We start from the raw sequence: 24476 nt of genomic DNA, 5'->3' as shown, positions 1-24476 counted from the left end.
GTAAGTTCTTCTGCAGGGCCCTTCAGCAGGTCCAGACTGCGGCTCCATTCTCAGAGTGAATTCCGGTGGATGTGCATATACAGTAGCGTGAGAGGACAAGGAGCAATGACTTTCAAAGAACCAGAGAAACATGAGAGCCCGTGGCTTGGAAGCAATGCTACAGTTCCTCTGGTTGCTTCTCTTCCGTATCTCAGAAAAAATGGCAACAACCAATTCCTTTGATAAAATAGTCAGCACTGACTATAAATAAGATTTCCATTTGGCTTTCTGTTTACCTTATATGATAATCGACAGGAATACAATTTAGCATGGAGAAGCACAGCAAGTGCATCCAGTTTATGGGTAGAAAGTTGTGAGGGGTCATCCAACTGCGCGGCAGGCAATGGGAAAGAGGAGAGGATGCTGGCTGAGAACATTAAGACATTTTTCTGCATTTCAGCCTTCTTTTCTGATGAAGGGAGTGTGGATTCATAAATGATTTACAACTTGGTGAAGGAATTTGAAAATGTATCACAGTCATTTCCCATACAGATGTCAAAATAAATCATTTCGTACAATAGGAATGGAATGTGGTATTGGACTGTATAGTATTGCTTGGGGAGCTGCATGAAATGATTATAAAACAAAGTGAAAATTTCAAAGGGACTTTGAGAAAGTCATAAGTGTTTGGAAGAAGCAGTAAAATAAGCAAGACGATGATTTTCAAAATGGGAGGGGGACAGGCTTCTTCATGTGGAGACAGGCACAAGACACGTATTAGGAACCTGCACTGGGGACTCCCATAGAAGCGGAGCCAGTGGGAGAAGCCGTCTGGGCCAGGGATGGGGATGGGGGAGGGAGTTGTGCTGAGAAGCCTCCAAATTGGGGAAAGCTGAAGAGAGCTTTGGGGCAAAACAGAGAGTGTGGATGATGGAAACTGTTGCTTCAGCAGCCTCTGTGGTCTGCTCGCCTCTTTCTGCTTCCCCTCTCAGGAAGGAGAAATCGCACCACTGCTAGAGGGTGCTGAGCCCTGAGCTCCCCTGCTGTTGCAGAAGCCACACTTGTGTGTGGGAAGGTGGCAGGATGGCTTCGGGCCTCCCCGGGAAGCCACAGGCACCCTCCACTCCTGATCACTGTGCTGTTGTCCCCCTTGGTACACAAGGGTCAGGAGGGACCTCTGGAGGTCATCCAGTCCAACCACCCCCTCAAAGCAGGACTGCCAGCAACACCAGGTCTGATCAACCGTGGCTTTGTCTAGCCAAGTCTTGAATAACTGTGAGACGACTAAAGTTTTTCTCCAGGTCCAATGCAGAGAATTGCAGTACAGGAGCTTGTACTTGCAGTTAGGGTTGAGAATGTTCTTTTTGGCCATTAACAATGGGAAACAATTTTTTTTCCCATTTCTCTACCTTTGCGCATTTTCCTTCTTTGTCATGTGCTAGTTGTTGAACAGGGCCAAGGTAACACTGAGCCATTCCTAATTGGCTTGGTATGCACATTTTGACTTGCCTTGGAGTCAAAGGAACGTTTGCTCCTTCTTTTATTTCTAGCAACGCTTCATTGCTGTGGGAGAAAGGAATCTGGATGTTTTTCTAAATCGAATGTCCTTTTCAAAATTAACGAAGTCTTCATTAATGGTACAGAAATCCTCATTAATGAGGATAAGACAGTTGGCAGAGGCAGCCCAGTTTGACATTCCAGATCCCAGGTGAGGACTGGCAATTTAAAATACAAATGAAGAATGCTGTGAATGAAGGAGATATAGGTCCTCATCTGTCATTTTCTTTTCTTAGTGAGATTTGTGCAGGGAATGCAAAATCATTCACAGACAATTATAATTTCTGAAAAGAATCTTTTTTTCAGCATGCGATTTCACTTTAGACCATGTTAATGCTGAGTGAAGATTTACAACAGAAGAAGAGAGTAGAAATTCCTAAAACAGTCTAAGTTGGTCATAGGGCCAAGATTTAATTTTCTGGGTAGAAACCAGCTGTAATTAGCCTAAAGAGCATTGTGGATCAGTGAGAGAGGTGAAAATGTGGAAACATTTTTCTCTCTGCTAGGCCCTATGTTTTGGAATATGCCACGTGTTGAGGCTACCTCAGTACAACATCATTTGTCACAAATAAGAAGGTCTGCAGCCTGAGTGTTGTTTTATTCTAGTCAAAGTTGTTGCTAATTGATTAGTGCTGTCTCACTCTTTCAATTTTTTTCTGTCACCACCCATCCTCATCAGAGGCAACAACCACTCAGGCATGAATGTCACCACAAATGGGACCGGCCTTGCTTTGGTGCTATCACTTCTTCCATTCAATGCACTATGCAGCAGTGCACATCTAGTTTTCCTTTTAGTCTGGTTTTCAGATTATTTTTATAATCAGATACAGAAGCAAATGAAGAAAATCTGACAACGATGGTAGGACTTGCTGAGCAGAGATCCCGGCGGGGACCTTTCCCAACCCTTCCCACGGCTGTGTTTGCTGTACATGAGTTCACTCTTGCCGCTCTAAACTTCTGAATCCTTGAGCATTCATTCCTTAGGCTGACCTGAAGGGCGATACTGCTTTGCTTGACAGATGAGATTTGGCCCAAAATATAAGAGACTTTTCTTATTCTTTTTCTAGAGAGCTAGATGCTGTCTTTCATTTATTTTGAGTGCTTCGATACTTTCCATTGTGGGGTTGTTTCTCACATTTTCCAGTCTCTCTTCCAGTGACAATTCTTTACAGCCACGATGCTGCTTCCCTTCTTGGTCTGAAAGGTCAGCAGTGGCTGCCCTTTGAGAGGGCCATAATTGAGTCTTTACTCGCTTGGAGAGTCTGAGGCTGCTAACCCTCTTTGTAAAGACTTTACAATTCTTCCTCAGTAATCTTTTTTTTTTTTTCTTTTTCCCTATCTCTAATGAAAAAAGCAAGCCACCACAATTTGATATAGGATTTTCATAAGCTCCCTTCAGGTCTTGTAATAGTCAAGCTAATGCATATAGGAATCACCGGTTTTGTAGCCTCCCTTACTATATCTGCAGGTTTCAACACTCTCAAGTGCTGCATCCTGCATTTCTACAATGCTACCTTCACAGTAACGATTGTTATTACCTCCCTGGCTTTTGTGCCATTTGCTGAGCACTGCAGAAGTTATCTGTGAGTTTTTTATTCACATCTTGGATTGTAATTGTGTTTACAGGCCATATTCAGTGAGCATTGGTCTCTGCAAGAATCTGTCAGTATAATTTTTGTTTGGTTGTTTATCTTTTTGTTTTAGTCTGACTTTCTAGGAAACAGAAGCTGAAACCCCACTCTTTATAAGAGCTTTGGAATTTACTTATCCATTTCAGCAAAATGACAAAGATCTTGTTTAATATGCTTACTTAAAGAGAAGCTATAGTGAACATTTAGTCCTTATCAGACATCACAAAATTGGCATCCAGGATAATACTTACGATATTCCAGCATCCTTTGGAGTTTATACCATCTTAAGCACCAGAGAATTTAATCACCAGTCCAAACTTCTTTCCTGTGTGGATTCTGTTTTGTCTGATAGGTGGTCAGCTCATTTTACAACCTCACTATATTTCAGTTAAAACAGTAAATCAACTGCAAGACACAAGTAGTGGGCAACAGAGCTTTGTAAGATCCACTGTTGACAAAACTATTTGTTTGGGATTTTAACCCAAATTTTGGGTTACCCAAATATAATTGTGCTGCAGAGATATAAGCATACTTAATTAAATCAACATAAAAATTATAGTAATTAACCATTTTCTACCAAGATGTGAGACTGTTTGGTTAATCTGAAATTGATGTATGCATAAACTGTTAATAAATATTTAATTCCATCTTATTCTTTGCAATATTCTTAGTATACATACAAGAATAATAGGAAGTATTAGTTAATGATCCTTAGCCTCTAGTCCACATGAACTGCCACAAACATATGAAGGAACTTCAGTCTAAAGTAAGTAGCAGGGCAGTTCTGCAAAGTTTAACTTATTCTTTGGTGACATAAATATTCAATGTGTCTTCTTCCAGAAGAAACTGTAAAATTAGAAACCCTTTGAGTATTGTTTGGTGGTTTTGGCTGGTGAATGAATGCATGTGAGCAACACAAAGCGCTTGTCTGTGCAGATACACTCTTCTCAGTGTTAATTGTTGCTCTTTATTTATTTAATGTCATTTAAATAAAAGGAGGATGTGGTTTGGCCAGTATCTGCACTTCTGTGACGTCTCACAGCTGCCATTACGGTGGCTGTCAATCATCAGATAACAGAATCACAGAATAGCTGAGGTAGGAAGGGAACTTGGGAGGTCATCTGGTCCAACCACCCTGGTTTTCAGGATGAGCTGCTCCATCAGTTTTTCAGGACTCAAGGTGAGACTGACCGGCCTGTAGTTCCCTGGCTCCTCCTTCTTGCCCTTCTTGAAGGTAGGAGTGGCATTTTCTTTCCTCCAGTCTTCAGGCACGTCTCCCAGTCACCATGTTTGATCAAAGATTATCGAGAGTGGCTTTGCAATGACATCTGCCAGCTCCCTCAGTGCTTGTGGGTACATCCCACCAGGGCCCATGGACTTAGGTATGTCCAGTTTGCTTAAATATTCCCTGACCTGATCCCCTTCCACCAAGCGTGCATCTTCCTTGCTCCAGCCTTTCCCCATTTTCTCTGGAACCTGGGATTCCTGAATCAGATCGGATGTGGTTATGTGAATTCATTCAGACTGTTGCCATGGCAGAAGCTAGCAGCTCTGATGGGTACGCTTGGAACTGCATTTTAAACAGCAGTGTTTTAAAAAAAGTGTTTTCTGTGTGAAAACAAAACTTAAGTAGGTATCTAAGGACACCTTACAACACCTAAGAACACCTGCTGCAAGTTTTCTGGGTGGTACCTGGGAATGGGCCAGAATATGTGGAAAAACTACATAGGCCCTTATAGTCAATACTGACGAGATCCAAAATGTTAGAGGTCCTTTTTACGCAGGTCAGTGACCCATGCTAAAAATCTCTCTGTGGATATAGCAAGAAGAGATGTGCTTAACCAAGGGCTTGTACTGATGCATCCCGTTACGGAGCTGGCTGGAACAGACATTGCCACACTGGATAAGATACCATTAAAACTGTACCTTTATTACTGTTCTGCTGATTCAGACAGTGGATAAATCTATCATCCACTCTTGCTGCTTAATAACCAGCTGTCATAGTCCTTATAATGCAACACTTTCATTAGATTCAGAAATAGGACACACAAAAGGATAGCAAATGATCCTCGGAAGTCTTTCCCAGACAGATAAATGCTACTAACAATAAAGTAAGTTGTTATTATTAGCATTGTGATGTTAATGAAAATTAGGGACAATTATCTGCTCTTGAAGCTGGCTTTTCCCTTTCTGTATAGTTTTTTGATTTTTTTTAGTGCAGAAGACTTAAAAAAGACACCCACACAGTTTGCAGAAGTTTGAGATAAATGGTTCATATTATTTATGCAGCAGAAATTCTCAGGAAGCAGACTAGATTAGGAAAAGGTTGTCTAGTTTGCTAGTTTAAAACTTTTGAATAATGGTCACACTCTATACCACAAAACTGATGTTGTTTACGTTTTCTTTTAGGAACGTCTCTTGATGAGTCTTTTGCCCAGGAATGTTGCAATGGAAATGAAGGAAGATTTCCTGAAGCCTCCTGAAAGGATTTTCCACAAGATTTACATTCAAAGGCATGACAACGTTAGGTAAGATTGATGTAGTCCATGAAATAATATAAAGCAGAGAATACTTAGTACAAATACAATGATGTGTAATTGCAGTCAGATCTTAGAATAAGAAACCCAAGCAGTACAGTGAAGATTTGTCATTTCTGCAGAGGGGGAGAATGGGTGCACTAGGAAGACCAAATAGTCTTCTCAGAAGGTAACGGTGAATCAATAAATGGCTTAGAATAGTAGTGCTGGGAGGCAGACAACTTTTTCAAATGAGTTGTCATTCTTTTTGTACTGTATTACATTTTGGGTGAATGGGAATATTTATTTTGCATGGTAACTTTTACACATTTTTATTTTCCTGATAGTAAGATAGATTACTTTGAATATTTTCTGGGTAATAGCATGGAAATACGGAAAGAAAGTGTGATGTAAACTTAAACAAAATGTGTATTTGTCGCCATCATACAAGCATTCCTCCTCGGAGGTTATTGATTGAGACTCAAGTCTACTTCTTGCTCTTGTTCAGTAAAACTGTTGTGCAAGTGTCCGAGTTGCGCATTTATACTGGTTGTTGTTAAAGTGCATTCTCATTTGCTATTCTTCTCTGCGCCCCCAAACAAATGCCTTAAAGCCCTTGTCTGAATGGTGGTGTTTTATCATACTGCCTCTAGTTACTTTTTCTCCAAGCGCCTTGCCTTCATACCAAAAACAGTGTCAAAGAGGTTTACTTGGTGCCACCCTTGCACTAAGGAAGGTACAGGCTTAATAAGTGATGCCGCAGAGCTGCCTTGATTTGCACCGTGTACTCACGTGGCAAAGGAGTGAACTCCTTTAGCACCCTCTCTGCTCCCTCATCCACTGGGAAGGAAGTTCCTTCTCCTGGGGTTCAGTCTATCTCCCCTTGAGCTGACTCTAATATTTGCAAGGACCACTTCCTAGTAACTAAGCTGTTGCAACTAAAAGCACTCATATCAGTGAGGGAATCAGAGATAGCTGTGATGGGAGTGTTTAGCAGACTGACAAATTAGGTCAGTTTTACACTGTAAAATTAAACATTACTGAATTTATTCATTAGCAGCTCACTTCTTGCTAACGGTTAAATCTTATAAAATGTTAATCATCATCACTACGCATGCAAAACTTGGTCTTTAACAATCAATTTAAAGTTAGCTCTAAGTGTACAGTGCCCCAGAGCTGACGCTGCAAAGTTAGCATTCTTGGTTAGTCTTCGATGGTTCTCAGTTGCCAAATTGTCAGGCTTGAGAGCTCCTGAAGGAGAGAATTCACGATCAAAGTGGGCCATCTTCCTCCTCCTCCAGTTTTCCTTGTTTATGCCTCATGCTTTTATGCCGTTGCCCTCCCACCAATACCATTTGTCTTTTTTTCTTTTTCTTGCCAATCTTCCATCTTTGGATGATGTCCTGTCTATTTGCAGCCACTCGTGCTTATCTTGTCTGCTGCCTGCCAGATTTTTATTGCTTGGGTGCCTGCTACTGTCTTCATTTGTCCCTTTGATGATCACATTGCTTATATACTTATAAAAATTGTGTCTAGTTATGCTGTCACAGTGCTATGAAACACATGTATACTACTATTGGTTGCACTTATATTCAGGTTCAAGGCAAGTTAACAATAATTATATCCTGATCAGTACATTTATACCTTGTATGTGTCGCAGGTCTCTGCATTGATTACAGTGTGGGTATTCTTAAATAGCATTGCTTTGCATCCGGACTGCTTGATTATAACGCTTCTGAGTCCTCTCTTGCGCTGAGATCTTTTCGAAATGTAACCTCAGGAGTACCCTGTTTTTCCTGCATAAAATGGTGTTTCACGTGACCACTAAGGCTGCTGTGGCTTACTCGGTGCTTCGATGTGGAGTTCATAAATGATTTTGAACCTGAATACCTTGTCTGGAGAGGTGCATTCGTTCTCTGACCTCAAGAGGGTACTTCTGGGGCAAATGGAGGCAAAGTAAGATGGTCTCATTTTAATGTCAAAGGGAAGATCCTCAGGGAGGAGAACTGAAAACAGGAGACCTCCCCTCATCACCTGTACGATAAGAAACTGTATTAGCTTTTATTTCAGTATGTGACTGCTGTATTAAAAAAAAAAGATAAGGGGGGGAATTGTGTCCCAGTAAATACCCAGCAGGCCGTTGCTGCCAGGTCCCAGTAGACTGGAGTTTCACCCCCGGAGCTTTGTGCCTCTGCAGGTCTGAGCGATGCAGGGAACTCACTGTGGATGCCACCCTGACTCCTGTGCGGAGGACAGCACTGCAGCATCTGCTGGGAAGTGCTGCTGGTGGTCAGTGCCAATAGTAAGATGTGTGGTTTACCTTTTTAAGGAGATGGAAACAACTCTTTTTCTTTGGAGTAGTGGCAGTTCAGTGCTATACCAGGCAGACCTAAGAGACCTTTCCCATATTCTCATGACTTGGCCTTTTCATGCCAATCCTTCTGTAAAGCACCACTATTAAAACAAACAAACAAAAAGGCCCTCTATAGTCCTAAATTCCTGGAGCTTTTAACCCCAAAGCTACATAGTGGAAAATAGAAAATGAGCTGCACTTTCACCTTTCCTATTGCAATGCTTTCTTTTTCTCCCAGCAAATATCTGGAAGGTCAGAGCGTTCTTCTCCAGAAAGGATAGGCCGGAGGAGGTAGGCAGGCAATTAGTAAACTGCATGATTTGTCCACTCCTCACCTATTAAATATAACAACAAAAATAAACCTCACCAGCAACAAAACCCATCCATTTCAGTCTTCTAAATAGCTGCCTGAAAAAAGAGTCTTTAAGCACTACATCTTGCATGTGAAAAATAAGACATCCATACAGCTACCTTATTTACCCAGAAAAACACAGGGGGATACATTGCAGTGGAGATATAGATATAGATATAGATATAGATATACACACACACCCCCCTGTAAGAAGTGAATGATGGACTGGAAAAAGATACTGGCGTATTTCAGATACACCATGGCAACAGCCCTGGTTTATCAGTTAGTTGGTAAATATTTTACCAACTATCAAACAGTTGTTGAATGACTGCCTGCAACTGCCTGCACCTCTGGAAGGCAATGGAAACATGCCTCTCCATGCTGAGGGCAGAGCCCTCAGTGTTGTGTCATGCTTTGATGAGCTCTTCCCAAATCTGTAGTGAAGAGAGGAATTTATTTTGCTCACAGATAACTCTCTTCAGTTAGAAATCACTTCAGAACTCCACCTTAGCATCCCAGATTTTTTTTTTTTTCTGCAGTACAAAGCATTAAACTCCCTCAACATCATTCGAAGATTTCTGTGTGGAGAGGGGGCCAGTTTAAAACTTACTTTATATTTCCATTTGAGACTGTTCTAAGGGCATCAGTGAATACAGCCCATAAAAGAGCACTGAATAGATGGCTTCATACACAGAACGACAGTGCCATCAAAGGAACTTGCAAGGGCCCTGGGAACTGTAGTGGTTTGTGGGAAAAACCCCTTTTCTCCTCCAAAATGCTCACATTTAGCAAATGAAAAATGCCTACTAAGAAGGACACGTACAAGCTCATAAAAGAGAAAGATCACAGACCCTTACTTTTGGAAGTAAGATAATGGTACAGGAAAAGGTTGTTGTCCATTCCAACCCTCTGTATGTTATTTGTGCCTTGGCAAAAAGGAAGAAGAAATCTTTCCCAGGCAAGTTTTATTATCTCCTGTGTACACTGTGTAAAGAGTAGTGGTTAAACCAGAATATATTTACCTATGGAACCTTCCCAAAGAAGAAGTCAAAAGGAATTGTCACAAGTTGATGAAAATCAGTCCTTTGCCAACAAATTCTTCACTCTACAGACATGCTGCTTTCTCTTCCTATGTTTTGTGTGGACCACCCAATATTACCCAATGATCTTGAAGAAGAAACGACTTTTTTTGTCAAAGAGGAAGAAATGAGGCTTTTTGTACATCTGCTACCTTGTGAAGTTTTTGAACAGAATTGCTGTACAGTAGGAAATGAGTGCATGTGTTTTAAATGGAAAAAAACAACTAAATGCAAATGCAATATGTAAAACAAAACATGCAAATACACATCCAATATATAGCGTGAAGCCAGTGAGGACACTAAATTCAAGCATCAGGAAGGTAAAATAATCACAACCAGTATAACAGCTGTGCCTCATGAGAAGGAAATAGTCCATATACAGTTCAGGAGCGATTTCAACACAGTACAGGTGTTATCTTCCTGAGGTGACCCCAGCCAAGGTCACCACGAAGGGTGTGAGGACCAGATGTCAGCTTACGTGTGAAGACTCCCCAACAGAGCAGCTCTTCTGTGATGCTCAGGACGATGGTTGGTAACATACACGAGACAGCTCTTCCCTAAGATTAGGTTAAGAAGTAATGTAGGATTAGTATTTCCTTCTCTTATCCCTTGTCTGGCCCTACAGGGCTGAGGAATTTACAGATTACATATATATGTACAGTGGCTACTGTAAAAATGCACTAGTCTTGACTGAATCTCTCCATGCAGCTATAATTCAATTAAGTTATTTCAAGTTGTGTTTCAGCTCAAATATATGCCCTGTATGGAGCCCTCAACACATTTTGTTGTTTGTCTCTTTTGGAATGGGCTTTTTCCCACTCCATTAGATATTAATGAAACTGTTTCAACACATGCATGGATAAGGATATGGCTGACTTGGTATGTTAACAGACAACTTCTCACTCTGCTCTGTTAACTCAAATAACATTCAAGAGAGAAAGAAAAAGTGAACATTGAAAGCTACCAATTTCTTGAGTCTCTGGTACAGCAATTTCATTTAGCCTAATTTTTACAAGTGTGAAATAGAACTGGCTGCTTTGTAGGAAGAGAGATTCATTTCAGGCAACACGCTGCCTGATTCAAAGCTACCAATAAAAAGATTCCTTGTGGCCATTTAGAGGTTGTTGTGACCCACTCTGAGACCAGAGCACAGTCTGCAGCTATTTATATGCAAATATCTCTGGTCTGTCCTGTCTTCTAGAAAGCATCAGAACTCAAAAAATTAATTTAACCTACCCATTCCAATGTTTTAAAAAGCTGTGAGCATGATGCCTACGAACAGGCTTTTGTATGTCGTCTTTCTGAGCTCGTACGACTTCACAGTGAACTAGTTTTCATGAATGATTATTTTGTAAAAACAACCTCCCCTTTGTTTTCAGTTTTAACAGCCCTCTTCAATCTTTTGAGAGCACTTTTTTCTTAATCATTGCAGTGAGTTATAGATAAAATTATTAATAATTTTCCCTTTTGGTTGATCTTTAAGGAAAAAAACCTACAGGTTCCTCTCTGAGGCAGCATGTGCCATTAAAATGTCATTCTTATTATAAGTTGTGCTCTAATTACACAAATGAGCCAAGTGGAAATAAAAAAGAGGGCGCACAACCCCTCCTTATTTTGCTGAGTATTTGTTTATACAAGTGGCTCCACTGAAACCAGCAGGACTATTCCAGCGCGCAAAGCACATGAATGAGCGCTGTTAGAAGTGAACATTTACCACCTACAAGCTCTTCAATCTCTTGTGTAACTTGGCAGGATTCCTCCTTCTGAACACCCCGTAGAGTGACATAGAAAAGGGTTACTCGCGGCTGGGAAGCAGCCTAAATCTCTTAAACCAAGCCCCAGGCTTTGCAGGCTTGGTTTTAGCAGGTGCTGCGGGAGGGCTGCAGCGCCCAGGCAGGTGCTGGCTCTGCCTGCAGGCATCGCAGGGGAGAAAACAGGAATACGGAAGGTCCTGGAGGGATGACTCAGGGCTTGTCGACACAAAAATGCTCCAGATAGACGAGGAGTGTGAGATAATGATGTACGCAACTCGTACGCCTGTGCTGAACCAGCTTAACTCCTTGTTTGTGAGAGAGATGAGAGAAATAGCTGTTCATAACGCTTTCTTTCCTGAAGTTGCTCACTGCAGTGTTGCTTTGCTTTTATTCAGAATTTTTATACCAGAAGCATTTAGAAATACTGTTTGCGTATCAAATCAAATACTCCAGGTAACTTTAAAAAAACTCCTTAGGAAACCTACATTAAAAATTAGAATCATGGAATCATAGGATGGTTTGAGTTGGAAGGAAGCTTCAAAGATCATCTAGTCCAACCCCCCTGCCATGATCAGGGACATCTTTCACTAGATATGGTGGCTGAAAACCCTGACCAGCCTGCCCTTGAATACTTCGAGGGATGGGGCATCCACAGCTTCTCTAGGAAACCTGTTCCATCCTCACAGTAAAGAATTTCCTCCTTGTATCTAATCTAAATCTACCCTCTTTTAGTTTAAAACGATTACTCCTTATCCTGTCACTACAGACCCTGGTAAAAACTCTCATCCTATGTTTCTTGTAAGTCTCCTTTATATATTGAAAGGCCACAGTAAGGTCTCTCTGCAGCCTTCTCTTCTCCAGGCTGAACAACCCCAACTCTCTCAGCCTTTCCCCATAGCAGAGGTGTTCCAGCCCTGTGACGATTTTTGTGATTCTCCTCTGGACCCGCTCCAACAGGGCCATGTCTTTCTGTTGCTGGGACCCCAAGAGCTGGATGCAGTGCTCCAGGTGGAATCTCATGAGAACAGAGAGGGACCATCACCTCCCCCGACCTGCCGGCCGTGCTTCCCTTTATGGATCCTGGGATACAATCAGCTTTCCGGGCTGCAAGCACACAGTGCTGACTCAGTCTGGTACTTCATCCACCAGTACCCCCGGGTCCTCCTCCGCAGGGCCGCTCTCAACCCCTTCATCCCTCGGTCTATCCGTGTTTGGGGTTGCCCCAGTCCGGGTGCAGGACCTTGCGCTTGGCCTTGTTGAACTTCGTGAGGTTCGCGTGGGCCCGCTCCTCAAGCCTGGCAAGGTCCCCCTGGACGGCATCCCGTCAACCGCACCGCTCAGCCTGGTGTCATCTGCAGGCTCGCGGAGCGTGCCCTCTCTCCCTCTGTCTACGTCGTTAATAAATTAGGAGGGAAACGCGTAGTCAAAAGAAAAACTCCGCCCTTCAATGCTTACCAATCTGTATTTACACATTAAGATCTATCACATAGGCTTTGTTGCAGTAGTCTGCGGGGCGTACAGTCTTATACGAAATGCACGTGGATATTAGAGTTCAGGCGTGTGTGTGCGTGTAGTGTCTAGCAGGAACTGTTCATCGGTAATTGTAGATGCAATTACTGTACACTATAATTGGAGGAACTGTTTTTTCAAGCTTTTTTGAAAAAGTCCTTTCAGAAAGCTAGGTGCGTTTCATTAAGAAAGGAAGAAGCATTCTAAGATCAGAGGGAAAGGTGCAGTGCATAGCATTTGTAACAAGAAATGTTCTGTAGCAAACTAAACTCTTGAAGAACTTTATTTGCGAATTTGGTGAGTTTTGCAGTTGCAGATAACTTCTTGAGATTATGTATATTTCAAAATGTTTTAGACATAATTGTTGTAAGATCATTTGGTATTATTGGTAAATAAACCAAGCCATTTATGTATAAATTATTATTAATGAAAAAATTAGGTAGCTTTATGTCAAAAATAAGCTAATTTTCCTATCAAATGTAGAAAGGTGACTGTGTAAATGCTAGAAAGACAGGCCGTGTTTTAAGTGGGGAGTATTTAAGCTACACTAGCAAACAATACATTTAAAAAAAACATTAAAGCTAAAATATTACTGTACAAAAAGCAAAGTAGTTTTAAGCTTATTTTACTAAATGAGAGTAAGACCGGTCAAAAGTTTCAGAAAATAGCTACAGAAAAGCTAGAGTCAAAACTGAGTTTTCGCCTTGCTCTGGGAGCTCTGCAAGAAGAAAGGCAATGCTAACCCAGGCGCAGCTGCACCAACAAGCGGTTATTAGGTCTGAGCAGAAGGTGTTCGAGGAGCGATGGGGGTGTTCAGTCACGGAAAGGGTGACCATAGCTGTTACCCTGCCAGAGAAAACCAGTGGCAAAAGTGTGCCTTGCATCTCAGACAAAGCGATCAGAAGGCAAGCTTTCAAACTAGTCTCCTGCGGCTGTCTTGTGCTTTAGCAATACCCGGTACATGTTCCTCTCATCTTTTGTAAGCGTGCGGGCGGCATTAGGAGCGACCCAACCTCTAAGCCAGGCCAGCACTGCCCCTGCAACACAACAGTGTCAGGCAGACTTTAAAATCAAGAGCAGAGCGGCGGTTTGACAAAGCTCTGCTCAATAATTGATTTTTTTTTGCCCCTAGGATTTAATTAGAATATTGACATGCTGTTGTAACTTATGATGCTAATAACTTGTCTGTCTCAACGCCAAAGTGATTTGAGTTTTTACCAGCTTAGCCAAACTTCCTGATCCTGTGAACTTATTGGTAAAATCCTGGTGTGACTGAAAACTACAGGACAAATGCTGAATACCTCAAAGAGCATAGGATTGCAGAGGTTTTGGTATGGCATACAAGCAAAGAGAATGATGGCTCCTGGGGGTCCCTTTGCTCAGTTATGGGATGGAGGAACAGGAGCATTGCTGAACCCCTGGGCGATGAGGCAACACCAGGCTTAGCACTGTAATAACTGCTTCTCCTTGCTAAGCGTCGCTTTTACGTCGCTGGTCAGGGAGAGCGGTGCTTGAACCATGTGCAAGCTACGCTGTTGAACAGACAGAAGTAACCTTTGTTCTTTGTTTTCACTTTCTTTCCACTTTCATTTCTCTTCTTTCTTTAATAGTTGCAGTTTAACTGAAATTGGGTTTTTTTGGTTTTTCACCGGAGTGCCCCAATAGCATTGTTAAGATTTCTGTGGAATTAAAGCAGGGATAGTCATATCCCTGAACGGTCGTTAAGCGAAACAATTGGTAATGGGTAGCTCCTCGCTTCTTGTTTCTATATATGCTAATATTTTTTTTTTTAAATACAATTACTTGGCAACCACTGTGAAGTGTCCCTTTGTATACCATACCATTATGAGGACTCTTTCATGCATAAATAAGGTAGCCCTACTTTACTCTGGTTTAATCCTCTCTGAGGATGTGAACCTCCATGGCAATTAGCGATTAAGTTACAGTGAACCAAGGCTACTTTGCTCTTGAATGAGTGCATCTACAGGAGTGATTAATGTACTTTAACACTGACATCACTCCTGTAGTTGCTTTGTCTTAAGTTTTCTAAGTATATCAATGTTAGACGTGGCCTACGTTTAAGACTCTCATTATTTTTGTGTGAATAATATATCCAAATCAAAGGAAAGGGAATTTCAGTGTTAATTTGTGTTGTGCTAAGAAACAGGTGGGGACTTGGACTTTGGAAATATTGGAATATATTTGAAAATATGGTTTGGCCCTGGAAACACTTCAGGCATATCACTGGAATTCCAGCACTGTATATCTTATCATTTCTCTCTTTAGTACCCTTATGATTTTCATGGCCATAGCAAGAATTATAATTTCTTTTCTGTTCTCACTCCCCGTGGCAGATTTTGCCACCTCCTGATAAAGGCCTTCTGTGTCCTTTACGTTCCAAAAACCTAAGCAAGACATAACAGGGGAAAAAAAGTTTATTGCATCAGTTGGGTGATTTGACTCCATTGTCAAAACCCTGTGTCACAGACCAAGATGCTGCCCTAATTTGTTTTAGACGTTCTACGGTAAAGAGTAAGTGCTGGTGCTGCCCCACAATATTTGCAATCCCAAGTAGTAAGGGACGAGGCAACAGATGGGCACAGAGAGGTGAAGAAGTGCAAGGGATAATATTGGTCAGTGCACTAGCTAAAGTAAAAGGAACGGGCTAATGAGTTTCAATGCCATTTTTAGAATATCAGAGCCCCGTGTCTGTGAGAGAGGGTCACCCTCGTCAGGATGGCCACCCCGAGAGGCAACAGACCATGGAAGCAGCAGGCTCGCAGTCCCAGCTGCACTTTGGGTCTGCAAAGCCCCTGCTCATCCACTGGCTGTTTCCTACCATCCCTGCTGAAAAATCAGGTTTGGTCATTTGTATTTCAGCCTACTTTCAAAAGAAATGCAGCAGCTGCTATGGTTGTAACACTTCATGCTGGTAGAAATGAGCAGAATTTCCCTAAAAAAAAAGGCAGGGCTTGTACTGACAGCATTGCCCACATCTGTGCCATGTCCAGACATGGGAGTTACACTTTGCACATTTGAAGAATGTTGTATTAAAGGAGTTACAAATTTTGTAAAAAAGCACTTACATTTTTTTAAAAAAACTCTTATGCCAAGAAAGTGTAACAGTAATCATGTTACCTAACCTATTCCATTAGCTTTCAAATAAGTACATGCAGTTAACTGCAGTATGAAATAGTTCACAAGCATAACTGAACTACAACTGTGTCTCAGCACACAATAATTACATATTTTACCTAAATTGCAATTACATGTTCCGTTATGTATTGTGGGTACTTTTATGGACTTCACTTTTTTGTATAATTAGTGTTTTGAATCAAATGCTGAGGGCTAAGCATTTTTTACATGTTGAAAGGATTAGCAAGGATCCCGTACTGACTTATTATGGTAGACATATGTGAAATAACTTTCCTTTTAACTGAATAATTATGCATTAATGTATTTCCTGTGCTCTGTGCTTAACTAATTGAGAGGTTTTGATATTAGTGTACATGTCAACAGTGTAATGGTTGCTCTGTTAGTTGTTAAGACGTTGTTATATAGTCTCCACAAACACTGGACATTGCTGGTTTGTGTCTGTGTGTCATTGTAAAAGACTGTGGTAAACAGATAACATTGTTATTACCTTAAAGGCCTAACCCCCGCATCCCAAATGCAAATGTTTTTCAGGTGGATGTTGTTGGTGCTGCAGGAGATATTACTGGTCATGTAAATGTGGTTAGACAGGAAAAAAGTGGACTGCCGTATTTAAATTGGAAATAGAAAAATAAAACTGATCAAAATGTAGAATGTGCAAAGATGAGATGTAAAATGGCAGACAAGCCAGCAGAAGCTGTTATAATAAAATAGCATCTACACTCCCCCTCCATACTAACAGTATCTAATTAAAACCTGGAAACTGCATGACATACTGAATCACAACAATTGTAGTTGTTGTGTTTTCCTCTGTGTCTTTTTCAGCTGTATGAATTCTGATGTGAATTCCGGTCGTAAAGCAAATGGGTCATAAAGCAAACTGTACGAAAGACCTTGATGCACATTCAAGTACGTTTGAAAATATTTAAGGAATTTAGGAGGATGATTTGATATTAACTGATGAATTTCCAGAAAGACCAGCTTCGGGCTGTCAAACAACAAGGATGTCAATCCAGAATTATGAGAATAAGTAGATCTCCACGTGCAAATATGCAGAGCGCTTTGCTGGCGTTACTGCACTCTGTTCATGCCTTTTACCTTACCCATCACTTGGTTGGCTCACATCCACAATAGCAGAGACGCGAATCTGTAAAACTAACTAAATGCTGAATGTTTTGTTTTAAGAAGCCTGGGAATGGAATAGCTATTTTTTCCCTGAATGGGGGCCATCTTGAGCAATGGTCTCATAACAATGCTCAAAGGAGAAGGGAGTGGGGAGACTGTCCCGAGGATTAACATGACAACATAGAGGCTTTGTTTGTAGATTAAAGCCGTTGAATTTTGGATGAGTCGGTTTTGTGCTGGGATACCTTACCGAACCTGCTCTGGTGGATGAGGGATTTTAGCAACTGGGTTAAGTGAAATTATAGAAAGAGGGGCTGAGTCAGGAGTTGTATTTGCTCTTTTTTGTAGCTTATTGGGAGAGATCAGACTTGGTTATGGTGAATGGGAAACAGTAGACTTAGTCCTGCTTTTCTAGCATCTGCTATTTTATCTGTAGAGTGAAGGTTTGTTGAGGAGAAAGGGAGTACGTAATGCTTAATTTAATTTACAGTTTGCAAGCTAAGTTTTACACTATGTCAAGTATACCTAGGCCATGTAGCATGGGACTGTTTGTTAGCATTTGCATAAATAAAGACTTGTTTGACATTTGTAGTCTGGATGTTGGAGATAAATGCATTAGGTTCCTGCAGTGGGCTCTGGGCGTCTGCCAACAGATGAAGGAATCTAAATAATTAAAAGGATCGTAGCTCCATAGTCTCAAGTTTCAGGATCTACACAAGAATTTTTATTCTGTCATAGTATCTGTGCTTCTTTCAGCTTTCTCCCTTATGACCACAGATGGGTAGGGATTGTTAAGGCAGGTAAACCGTTGGACATTAAAACCTTGCTAACATTGATGGAAGCTGGACACTTACCTGAGCCACACAGCACAGTATGGAGAAGCCTGGCCTGACACTCTGGGTGCTAGCTCCTCACAGGGAAAACAGTAAGACCACATCGCGGAGCTACCGTATGCAACTTATTAACTCCTGTCTTTCAGTACCTAGTAAACCTCATGAAAGGTTTATCATTTTGGCTGTAGAACTCTACCACTGCAAAAACTGTCTTTGAAACCAATTGAGCTGAGAAGATCCCAGCTCTAAAGAGGAGAAGCAATTGTTCTCGGTGCTCCTGGAGTGCTCATGGGGGAACCTCATGAATGAGATGCTTTGCCATATCTACACCAGATACGTATATGAGATAGGTAGGTATATAGGCATTGAAAGTGTCCCAGGATTCCCTACAACAGTTGACAGCACCAGGCTGATGCCTATGTGTCTGATTTTTTGCCATTTTTGTTCCAACTAGCACTTCATGGATAGCATTTCAGGGCTTGTTTGAGTTTGTGCTTTGGGTCACATTCGTGCTATAGAAGAGGATCATGAGAATGTGAAGATGTCTTCTGTACTGATATCTCTGTGTCTTTTTCCTTCTTTACAGCATTTTGTTTGCAGACATTGTGGGGTTCACTAGTTTGGCATCACAGTGTACTGCCCAAGAGCTAGTGAAGCTGCTGAATGAGCTCTTTGGCAAATTTGATGAATTAGCTACAGTAAGTACAACATTCTTATTTCAATTTAATTTAAATTCCCTTCTGAAAGACGATGCATGAGTTACACATGTTAGAAATCTGTAATTGATTGATTTAGACCCACGTGTTATGAATTTCTAAAGCTTCAATTTTTTATTAATATTCTGGAGAGAAAACAGTGTATTTAATTGTTTAGGAAAGGCGTTTAAGTTGCTATTTTTAAATATACTTTTCTTCCCCCTCCTTGGAGGCCATCAGTGTTCTTCATCGGTTTCATTTGTACAAAATAGAGAAAATATTTTAATATTTACATTTCTCTCCTGCATGGAAAAAAACCAGGATAATGGAAAATATGAATATTGGCAGTATGGCATGAAACTACTTTCTGTGATAATAAGAAGCTAGAGAGTAAAATTAGTTCTTCACAGAGAGCACTCCTTGTCACAGAAATGATAGTAGCTTTTCAGAGGGGCTATTGTAGGCAAAATGGGATACATATTATACCTGATGCTTATGTTTTGGTCATTGCACTTTCATTGTGCCAGAATCCCCAAGGAAAAGAAAATGAGAGAAATGTTCCTTGCCTATAACTCCTACCAGTCTAATGGTACCACAAGCATTTGGCAAGAAATGAGAGGAATGGATGTGCCTGAAAAAGTCACACATCTTCTTTCAAATTACATTTAACGGTATTCTGAAAATGTGTTTTCCCCTTGAACTAAGCAAAACTTCATAAAATCTCTCTTGTTTGCCAGCCATGTCCTCAAAGCCGTCATTGCTGAGAAGTGTCACCTCCAGATAAGTTATGCTCCTCCATTATCTAGCTATCTTGTCTTCAGGCTCTGTGCAGCAGCCTAGAGAGCATATTTCTTCAGGTTCCCAACATAAACAGCATCCACATTTTTTCAGTCGAAATCCACTTCTCTTTGATGTAGTCTTCCACATAAGAGAACTGAAGCCTGTGGACACTTTACATCTATGGCTCCCTCTTGATAAACAGCTTTCAAGGACCCCAAGGAGAAAGAAATCTTCTGCTCCACAAGATGCCAGGGTTGAGGAAGACCTAGCCTTAGTTAAAAGGGTTGTCATTTGATCAAGTGCTATGTCCTGATTTGCACTAGATGTTCAAGCCATAACAGAGAGAAACTGTTGTGTGTTTCCTTTTTCCAAGAGAAACAGAAGACTAACTTAGATGCTGAGTAGAGATGCCATGGAGGTATGGTTTTTTGGTATGAATATGTAACACACTCATAAGCCTTTGTGTAACCAATTTATTACTGGAACTACTGTCACTGTCTCACAGAGAGCACAGGTCCCCAGCCCAGAGTACTTCGTAGATGTATACCTTAGAAATAAAAGTGACTGCCATGTAGATGATCATTGGCAACAGCTTAAAATTTTCAAATAGTCTCCTTAGTTTAATTTCGTTACTGAATTTCATCCTCCAAATGTCAACCAGCCATCTAATAAGCTCTTTTAAAACTGACAATGCTTTAATTTGTGGAGTCATCATAGCCATGGAATAAAGGCGATGTAATAACATGGGAGTGCTGCCACATAACACGAGGTCACAGATGTGCACACAGAAATGCCCATGCCTGTGACACGTGACGTGGCACTTGAGCCAGGGAGATGGCTACTGTACCGTGCTGCTCCCTTAGCGGTGGCCAGGCGCAGCCGACTGGAAGCGTCAGTGACACCTGAACCCAGGGTCCCAGGCAGATGCCAGCTTTGGGTGCGAGGTTAGTTGTTTGTCAGAGAAGCAGCAGATCGCAGAGAGTAGAGGAGCTAAAAAGCCTTAGCTTTTCCGTTCAGCCTGCATGCATTCTCTTTCCAGATTTGAAAATAAATCTCATGGTTTCTTTCAGCTACGTGACAAAGATTTGTTATTTACTTGTCCTTCTAGTTCAGACCGCTGCATGGGGGTGTGATTAAGGATAGAACGTATGAGCTTTCCTTGGTGCCTTCTGATGTGGTAAAGGGGGACTTGTTACTGTGTCTCCTGCAGTCAGAAGAAATGTGCTGAGAAGTGCAAGTTTTCAGGATTCTGATCTCTTGGTTCAGACAACTTCTAGATATTCATTATTAGGCCAAAACAGAGGACTGGGCTGATTTTAAAACAGTGCTGTGCTGTAGTATTCAGAATGATGAAGGAGGAAACTACAGGGGACTTCAAAGAAAAATGTAATGGTCATAGGTGTGTTCCCTGTGACTACTAAAGTGTGATCGGTAAGTGTGCACGCCCTGTGCTGCTGCTTCTTAGGAAGCAATATCATCTGGAAGGGGCAGTTTATGACAACCCTTGTTAAAACCATTGTCCTGTCTTAAAACTGTAATGCTTAAAAAAACCCCCTGTCACCACTGTGGGAAGTGTAGTAAGTGTAAGGCAGCATATATTTGCTGGGAGTCTCATGAAGAGGCTTGGCATTTTGGCACGTTGACACATTGTGGGAACAGTGAGTCTTTGCTTTTTGACAGTCTAGCTCTGAAGCTGACCAGAACCAGGTGCTTCAGACAAACATAAAAATTCTCGTTGAGAGATCTGGGACAATTTAATCCTAAAGTTTGTCCTTCTGACATTTAGAAGCTAGTTTGTGCTTTTTAGCATTAGATTTTTCTCTGTTTCTATATGCTGTTTGATTTTTTTGGTAAGGCAAATAGTTTTGCTCTTTTTGAAATGCTAGGCCTTTTTTTAAATGACAATAGCTTCAAATATAGTTACAGTTTGTGACAGGGAGTTCTGAAGACAAACCTTAGGTTTCAATTTATTGTCATTCAATTCCTTTCAAAGTTTGCTTGTGCATTCTGTTAATAGAGAGGGAAGAAAATTCCTGATCTTCTTACTCCCTGCTAGAAATGATTTGTACTTTTATCTGTCCCTTCTTTTTTATTCACCTCTAGAGGAAATATCTTTTTCAAACACTGATCTTGTACAGGCTATTTTACCTTGTAAATCACTGAGTCTTTGAACTGTTAGGAGAAGAGGTGATCAGAATACAGTACTCAAAATGATGGCTAGCACTATTTGGTTTTTTAAAGAAACAATCTTAGGTAGTCATATTTTATATAGGACTTTGTGGTCCCCTTAATAACTTTGGAGTCTATGGGCCAACTTCAGTCACTTTGAAGAAAGGAAAGTGAGTCTCAAAAATCTAAAGCCAAACAAAAATGAGTGACAATATTAGTATCCTTGCAGGAGTGTACCTTCATCCTAGACAGACATCAGAGAATCCACATGGAGAGGTGCAGTTATGAATGCCTCAGTGTTCATTTGTATGTCTGGTTACTGAAATACTTTCATGTCACAGTGTTTAGGCACCCTGATTTTCTACAAGCATTTTGGATAAGTTTGCCCATGCAGAGGTTCCCTTGGGACTGTACACAACAATAGCAAGCCACCTTCCTGAATGTATGCCGTTAGTTATGTTTCTTATAAGGCCTGTGAATAGTTCAAATAGAAAGAATGATTTTGCATTAATTTCTGTTGGATTTGATCTGCCGTTCAGGCTTAGTTTACTTAGTTCAGGCTGTTACTTCTGAAGTTTCTCCATTTTTTCCACTTTTGGGTAAGCAAGAGTAACTTCGTGCAGTCTCAGATTTTGCCCTAATGATAGTCATTCTGTATTACATATTATCAATGAATGCTTTAAAGAACTGATCTTTGCATGAGGTCTTCAGATGCCTTGCAATTAACTTTCAACACTATAGCTAGCTTCCAGTTTGTCATTCTTCAGCTTACTTTTGAGAGTGACAGATTTTAATGAGATACAGTCATTTGCATTGTGTTGTTTTTATGTTCCCAAGGAATTCTTGGACATGTGACAGTTAGGCCAGGTGCCTTGTTACTTTAATACACTGTATATTTCAGTGCATTTTCTCTTCATGCTTTAGCTGTGAATGAGGGAGGTTCTCAAGGCTGCAGTTACCCAAGTAGCATCACACAGAGTTGCACAAGCCCCTGCTCGGGTACTGTCATGGTCACAGCTCCACTATCTTGTGATACAGTTCAGCTATACCCAAAATGTTTTACCTTCAGTAAGGCATCGTAATAGAAAAGAGGAGGCATTTCTCCAGCATCCTGCATCATGATGAAACAGGTTTGCTTTTTAGAGAAGTTTTGATCTTCTCTATTTGTTCTTTTCTTTGGTATATTTTTCTCACATACTTCCTTAATCTAATCTACATGGAGAATGAATTATTTGTATTAACAGATTCAGTTATTTCACTTTCAACTTCCATGTTACTGCATCTTGGACTTCTAAGACTTTCTGTTTACAAGTGGATAAGGATAAATGAAGTTTAGGCTCTTTTCAAAGTCCATTGCCAGAAGAGGATTTTGATATTCTGAATGAAGGCCCTTACTTGTTCATGCCACTTTTGGCATCTCATCTATTAGCCAGACTGACAGCCGCCACTTTCTTGTTCCTTCCATTTGCAGTTTTGTATACCTTCAGGCTTTGTCAGTATTTGTAGGCTGAATCTATTTTTACTTCTTTCCATTTTAATTTAGTATCCTTTCCTGATTACCTTCTTAGCTTTTAACAATTTTTACTTTCCAAATTTCAATGTTGCTAAAGTGGCTTTTTGTACCCGTTCAGCCTCAAAGATATTGAACTTAGCAACGTTGCTTCTGAGCCTTAGGCAAGGAGTCAGTAAGTAATATTTTAATCAGCTTCTGTGTTGTTTTTTTTTAACTGTGTTAAGAACAGTCAGTGCTTTGTTGTGCTTTGAACTAGCTATTCCTAGAAGCAATCACTTTAAGAAATTGATTCAACTGAATCTACAGAATGCTTTTAGTTTATATGAAAATAATTATGATGTAATTTTAAAATATAAAATGAACAAAGTTTTGTGGGCTGGTTGAGATGAGAAAGTTAGTGCTGGATAACATAAAGTAAGTAACTCTTCTTTGTGGAAACTGGTAAGTGTGCACTAGGGGGGGATATTTACAAAGGCTAATTTTAAGGAGACTTGTCTCCCCAAGTTCCCTTGATAGTGCAGACACAGGATCTCACTGAGGCACATCACGCATGTAAGCTTGAGTCTGTTCTGAACAGCTGTCTGGAGAGGTCTCCTAGAGAGACCTAAGGAAATAAGCTTTCTTAAATTAAAGCGGTCTCAATGAATATGCCTGTGACTGTGCAGGATCGGGGAATAATGATGTGTATATACGGTGTGAAGCTGAAGTAAGTGTCTGTGGGACAGTTTTTCAGGGAGAAAGATTATGTCACACACTTTAAGTATTGTAGGAACGTATAAACGGGCAGGTACCGCAGAGGTTAGGTCTTGGCTAACCTCCTTTATGGTAATTTTTAGGTAAGAGGGTACTGTGCTTGGTATGCCAATTCTCTGTCATAACTCTTGTCATGATTTGCACGCTCGTGGTAAATTACCAAATTCTTCTTGAGTATGCATTCTGCAAATCCGAGATGTGCGTCTTTGTATAGGACTGTGTTGGATTATTCTGATCGGCTTCAGATGCTTGCAGTGTGGGCATTTGTACTGAAACTAATTGTTTTGACTCCTTATGCAGTTAGCATAGAGAACGGTATTTCTGGGGTGCAATGTGTGTCATCCAAGAGGGATGTCTAATTGCACTCCAGAAGTGCCTGTTTCACCTCATTGTTGTAGAGGCAGTTTGACTGATAACCCAGGTGCACATTTTAGCTGTCTAATGTACTCTGCATACACAGTCCTACCTGGAGTCCTTCACCCATGGGCAGATCTGTTACGGGGGCACAGCAGTGCATCAGGGGACAGCTGTCGGGACCCCTCCTCGGCCTGGGGGGGGCCACACCTCCTGCGCTGGAGTCTAGAAGCACTATCCTCAGAGCAGTCAGCTTTGCTCTTCTCAAGCCAGACTTTTTATCTCCTTGAAGTCCATGGAAATCTTGCAGGAGACTTTTTTTTATAGCCAGCTGTGTACAAGATCGTGCTAGTTCTTCTCAAGCCATCGTT

General features: G+C 41.0%; 1 protein-coding gene across 2 annotated transcripts in view; it reads left to right on the top strand.

Moving 5' to 3' along the window:
- Positions 1 to 24476, top strand: part of ADCY1 (adenylate cyclase 1) — a 165171-nt gene that overhangs the window by 63874 nt on the left and 76821 nt on the right. For both annotated transcript variants that reach the window (XR_011329229.1, XM_069809308.1), the window contains exons 3-4: positions 5577 to 5695; positions 18428 to 18539. Coding sequence is in view for 1 of the 2 variants with exons in the window: in XM_069809308.1 (XP_069665409.1) it covers positions 5577 to 5695; positions 18428 to 18539 (231 nt within the window). In the remaining variant the exon portion in view is untranslated. The remainder of the gene's footprint in view (positions 1 to 5576; positions 5696 to 18427; positions 18540 to 24476) is intronic.

Source organism: Haliaeetus albicilla, chromosome 21 (genome assembly GCF_947461875.1).
Source record: "Haliaeetus albicilla chromosome 21, bHalAlb1.1, whole genome shotgun sequence".
NCBI classification, from domain to species: Eukaryota; Metazoa; Chordata; class Aves; order Accipitriformes; family Accipitridae; genus Haliaeetus; species Haliaeetus albicilla.
The sequence above is the reverse complement of the archived record's forward strand: the minus strand, read 5'-3'. Positions and strand labels throughout refer to the sequence as shown.